This window comes from Scyliorhinus canicula, chromosome 1, assembly GCF_902713615.1.
Source record: "Scyliorhinus canicula chromosome 1, sScyCan1.1, whole genome shotgun sequence".
Lineage (NCBI taxonomy): Eukaryota > Metazoa > Chordata > Chondrichthyes > Carcharhiniformes > Scyliorhinidae > Scyliorhinus > Scyliorhinus canicula.
In genome coordinates, this window is record NC_052146.1 from 183601710 (window position 1) to 183607302 (window position 5593).

The window sequence follows — 5593 nt, forward strand, 5'->3', positions numbered from 1 at the left end:
CAAATTTTTGAAGTGGAGTCAAAATACCAAAAGTTGCAATCAAAAACTGAGAGAATTGAACTTGAAAAGTACAAGGTAATGGAACAAAAATGTGTTTTAGAAAGAGAATTGCAAGATGCAGAATCTAAACTTGAACATTATGATGAAATTGGAACAGAATTGCAAAACAAAACTTCTAAACTCCAGCAGTTATCTATTCAAACAGCAGAATTACAAGATCAAATTTTTGAAGTAGAGTCAAGATACCAAAGGTTGCAATCAAAAACTGAGCGAATTGAATATGATAATTGCAAGTTAATCGAAGAAAGATATGTTTTTAAAAAAAGATTTAAACACTGCGACTGAAAGGGGCAAGGTCCTAAAAGACTGGATTCAAACAGCAGCTGAAGTAACACAAACTCAACAAGCAGCCCACCTAGTGGCACAATTGGCAAATGCACAGCCGAGATCAATTGTCAAGAATAAATTAATTCCTCTGCCAAATGAATCAGACGAAGATAGTGTTCCTACAAAGCGTAATACTAAATTAATTCAACTAGCCCCTTTAAAACGCAAACGGGTTAGAGTTGGAAGCAAAAAAATAGAGGAAGAAGGTGAAACTATCTCTAGAAACATATTTGATCATCAATGGACTCAGGAACCAGCAGAGCCTGCACAAATTGACGAATGGTCCAAAAATCTCCCACATCCTAAAAAGGGTGGTATGTCCACATGGAATGGAATTAACAGATTAAAATCCATTTACAGTCTCCACCCATTTGATGGAGTACAAGTTCTGACTATCATGCTCGGTACTCGCGTAATTTCAACCCTTAGAACTGAGGTGGAATTTGCCCTTGGAGACGATTTGCAAAATTTAGACGCTGGTTGGCTAGCAATCAGGGATTGGCTATTAACATATCGCCCCCCGAGGACCGATTGGTCTAAGATCACATCTTGCATTCAAAAAAGTAATGAAGATATTCAGGATTTTGAGGACAGATTTTTACAGACTTGGATGGAATATTCGGGAATGACACTTACAGACGAAACTGACGCATGGGATGCAAGCAATTTAAATCCATTAAAAACGGCTTTTGTAGCCGGTGTTAAACCTGAGGTTTCTGATGCCTTGAATTTGGTTTTACCATCTTGGGCCAAAACTGGCACATACCGAGACATAGTTGACCGGTGCATTCAGATAGATCGCGGTTTACGCAATCGGACAAGCTCATCAGCAGTGACTAAAGCACCACCACAAAATTCAGGGCAAACATGTACCCTGGCTCCATTAAAATCACGTAAGGAAAATATACCACAATGTCTTTACTGCGGTAAAGTAGGACACTGGATGGCAAAATGCTATCTTAAACCACGGATGGATTCGAGAGATGATAATGAGGTAGACAATTTTCACTACAATACATTTCCACCTCGTGGTCAACCACGTAATGCGCACAAACAAGATGCACCTAGGGTAACGTTCCAACAAGACAGACCCAGACTTACGTACAGGGATTCTAAAACCTCCCAACCTTATCCATGTGGGGAGGAACCTTATCCACGTAGGGAGGAACCTTACCCACGTAGGGAGGAACCTTACCCACGTAGGGAGGAACCTTACCCACGTAGGGAGGAACCTTACCCATGTAGGGAGAAATCTTACCCACATGGGGACGAACCGTACCCACGTAGGATTCTACACGATGATAACAATGCTATGAATGAAATGTTAAACAGCTGTCCTCCAGCTCAAAGACGTTCTCTGTGTGATAATTCAAAAAACTACTAGACCCCACTCTTGATGATTCTCTCCATTTCTCTCTACATGCACTTTTGCAGCAGAAAAATGATGGATTATATATTTCATTAAGAGTGGAAGGTATTGATATCGATTTTCTATTTGATACTGGAGCTGAACTTACCTGTGTTACTGAACAGAATGCTGCTTTCTTTCCCCTGACTTCAGAGAAAATTGAAGCTTTGGCTGCAGGAGGAGACTCTGTCCCTCTTCGGAAGACTATACCACTGCTCTTAGAATTTGGACCACATCAACTGATAGCGTCAATATGGGTAGGTCCGGTAACACAAGCACTTCTAGGTATGGACATCTTATCACAACTAAATTCTTCACTCAATTTCAATAATGGGAAAATTACCTGGCCCATTAGACACATAAAAAAAGATGAAATACAACATCATCCAATTTGGGCGATTGACAAAAATGATTGTGGTCTTTTGAAAATGGAACCAGTTACTTTCATGGGATCAGCTCCACCTTGTACCAAACAATACCCCATTAGCAAAACGTCAATTCAAGGTATTCTACCTATAATAAAACAACTTGAAGAAAGGGATATTTTAGTGCGTATTCACAGTTCATCAAACAGCCCTGTATGGCCTGTGAAAAAGGCTAATGGTACATGGCGCCTTACTATTGACTACAGAAAGGCAAATCAATTCATTGTCAGAAAAGCTCCTTTGGTGGCAGATCCGTCTACAATTTTTAACTCTTTAACTCCTGACCTTCAGTGGTTTTCAGTCATTGATATGGCAAATGGCTTCTGGTCAGTACCATTAGCTAAACAAGTACAACCATGGTTTGCTTTTACAGTTAATCAGCAACAGTACACATGGACTAGACTACCGCAAGGTTTTCACAATAGCCCAACTGTTTACCACATGGCTCTGCAGAATCACATCAGGGAACTGCCTGATCTGCCTTCAACCATTATTCAGTATGTAGATGATGTTCTGTTAGCCCCCATCAATAAAGATGACCATGAAAAGGACTTACGGGTGGTCTTGAACCACCTCAGTGCAAATGGTCACAAAGCTAGCTTTGCAAAAGCACAAATTACCCAGGAAGAAGTTGTTTACTTGGGACAGAAAATTTCCAAAGGCAAAAGGGAACTTACTCAGAACAGAACAGCTGCCATCAAAGCAGCTAAAGAACCCTCAACTGTACAGGAAGTCAGATCTTTCTTGGGACTCTGTAATTTTAACAGAAATTGGATTGATTCTTATACTCAGTTATGCCATCCATTGAATGATCTTCTAAAAGGAAACAGAAAATCAAAAGATCGAGTTAAACTCAATTCTGAACAAAAACAATCATTTCTGAATTTGAAAAGGTCCTGTGTTCAGCGCCAGCCTTAGGTATTCCAAACAACGGAAAACCTTTTACCATGTTTGTTCATGAAAGAGATGGTTACATGACTGCAGTACTAGCTCAAGAACATGGTGATCAGTTAAGACCAGTTGGGTACTATTCCCTTAAACTTGACAATGTGGCACTAGCATTTGGCAGTTGCTTACGAGCCATGGAAGCTACATGTCGAGCTATAATGATTACATCTGGACTTGTTCTAGACCAAAAGTTAATCATTAAATGTCCACATTCAGTCCATTCTCTACTATCCATGAACAGAGTGTCACAAGTTACATCAGCTAGATGGACTAGATGGACAGCAGTTTTGGAAGCTCCCAACCTATATTTTCACAAAGCCAATCCTGTAAACCCATCGTCCTTGCTCCCGCTTCCCGAGGAACAAGGGAAGGGAGAGAGAGAAGTGCATGACTGTGTGAAAATAATAGAGGAAATGGAAGAAGTACGCTTAGTAGAAGAAGAGCCACTACAGAACCCAGATTTAATCCTATTCACAGATGGTTCCTCTTTTATTGACAAGGGTATCAGGAAAGCTGGGTGGGCAGTCACAAGCCCATACGAAGTATTAGCTGAAGGAAGTTTGCCCCCAGCTACATCAGCTCAGCAGGCCGAATTAAAGGCACTTACAGAAGCATGTCATGTGGCAAGAGATAAAACTGCTAACATCTATACTGACTCCAGATATGATCTTGGAGTAGCACATGATTTTGGCCAACTGTGGAGAAAAAGAGGATTTCTCACAACAGCAGGTACACCTATCCGAAATGGAAAGGAAGTATGAGATCTTCTAGAAGCTATGACCTTGCCCAAAGAAGTATCAGTTCTAAAATGTAAAGCCCATACTCATGAGGACACTATGGAAGCAAGAGGAAATGCTCTTGCGGACCAAGCAGCAAGGGAAGCTGCCTCCCTTTGTGCCTCTCATTGGCATCAGGAATCCAGTCACATTTACAAATTGGGAGTAACCACCTTATTACATGATTTACGTGAAATGCAGAATGATTGTACAAAGGAAGAAAAATGGAAATGGTTAGAATCAGGTATTCAACCGTATGATGATGAAATTTGGAGAGAAGTTCAAACTTGTAAACCAGTCGCACCACAATCACTAATGCCCTTCTTAGCTCAACAAATTCATTCATGGGGACACATATCACCTCAACAAATGATGGATCGATTCCATAGAAGTTGGTGTGGTAAAGGATTCAAAAAACATGCACAATTGGTAACAAACAGATGTGTAACCTGTCAAAAGAATAACTTGGGTCCTATAACATCAATGCCTCAATTAAGAGCTCCTGCTCCTGCAGGTCCATTCCAGGACTTACAAGTAGATTACATCACTCTTCCTAAATGTCAACAGTACAATGACATCCTTGTAATAGTGGATAAATTCTCCAGATGGGTGGAAGCTGCTCCAGCTAGAAGAGGGACAGCTGCCCATACAGCCAAAGTGCTATGCAAAGACTTTATTCCCAGATGGGGAGTACCAGCTAGCATTGACTCAGACAATGGAACCCACTTTACAGGAGCTGTTTGTAGGGAAGTCTGTAAACTACTAAACATTAACTGGAATTTACACTGTCCTTATCATCCACAATCATCAGGACAAGTGGAACGTATGAATCGAACTTTGAAAGAAAGACTGTCTAAATACAGCCAGGAAGGCATGAATTGGGTCCAAGCTTTGCCAATAGTATTATGCAGCATTAGAGCAACACCAAATAGAACAACAGGCCTGAGCCCTTTTGAAATCATCACAGGCAGACCAATGTCTCTGCCAGGAACTATTGACTTGAGGAAAGCAGACTGTCATTTAATGAGTGATGCTTTGCTGTCTTACTGAAAAATCTAACAAATGCTGTTAGCTCTGCTTCTCAACAGGTGTTAGCTGCGTGGGGTGATCCTCCGGATGGTGGACACGACCTGGTGCCCGGTGAAGAAGTGTACGTCAAAAAGCTGCAAAAGGAACCTTTGGGATCAAAGTGGGAAGGTCCTTTCGTAATCCTTCTCACCACCCAATCCGCTGTTAAGTTAAAAGGAAAGAAAAGTTGGATTCACGCATCGCACGTGAAGCGCGCGTACAAGTAAAATGTTTGCCGCAATTTTAATTTTCAGTTATTTGATTGACTTTGTGAATGTTGTATCAGAAATGAATAAGAACACATTCCTTTACACAGCTAAGATATATGCTGAAAACTTTAACATTTCTAATTGTTGGGTATGCATTGCAACCCCTACTAACTCAGGGGAGGGTATTCCCTTTCTAACTATTCCCTTTAATGCTTCAGAAACAGCAGAATGGTACATCTATCAAAGTGTCCCTCGCTCTGTGGTGACCCGTTCTGGAGCATATACATGTGAAAATGGGAGGTACCAGGTTGACATCCAAAAATCTATTAACTTATGGAAATCTGCAGGCTATCCACTAAACACCTTTTCAGG

At 40.9% G+C, this 5593-nt stretch overlaps 1 protein-coding gene across 1 annotated transcript; it reads left to right on the top strand.

Moving 5' to 3' along the window:
* Positions 1–295: 295 nt before the first annotated feature.
* On the top strand, positions 296–5252 carry LOC119970009. Its single transcript, XM_038803968.1, has 2 exons — positions 296–2052; positions 5033–5252. The coding sequence occupies exon 1, from the start codon at positions 311–313 to the stop codon at positions 1769–1771; it is 1461 nt and encodes a 486-aa protein (XP_038659896.1). The 5' UTR covers positions 296–310; the 3' UTR covers positions 1772–2052; positions 5033–5252.
* The last annotated feature ends 341 nt before the right edge of the window (positions 5253–5593 follow it).

Bases quoted from the DNA above. Each gene is read 5' to 3' on its own strand.
- LOC119970009 (XM_038803968.1), top strand. From the start codon at position 311: ATGTTTTTAAAAAAAGATTTAAACACTGCGACTGAAAGGGGCAAGGTC.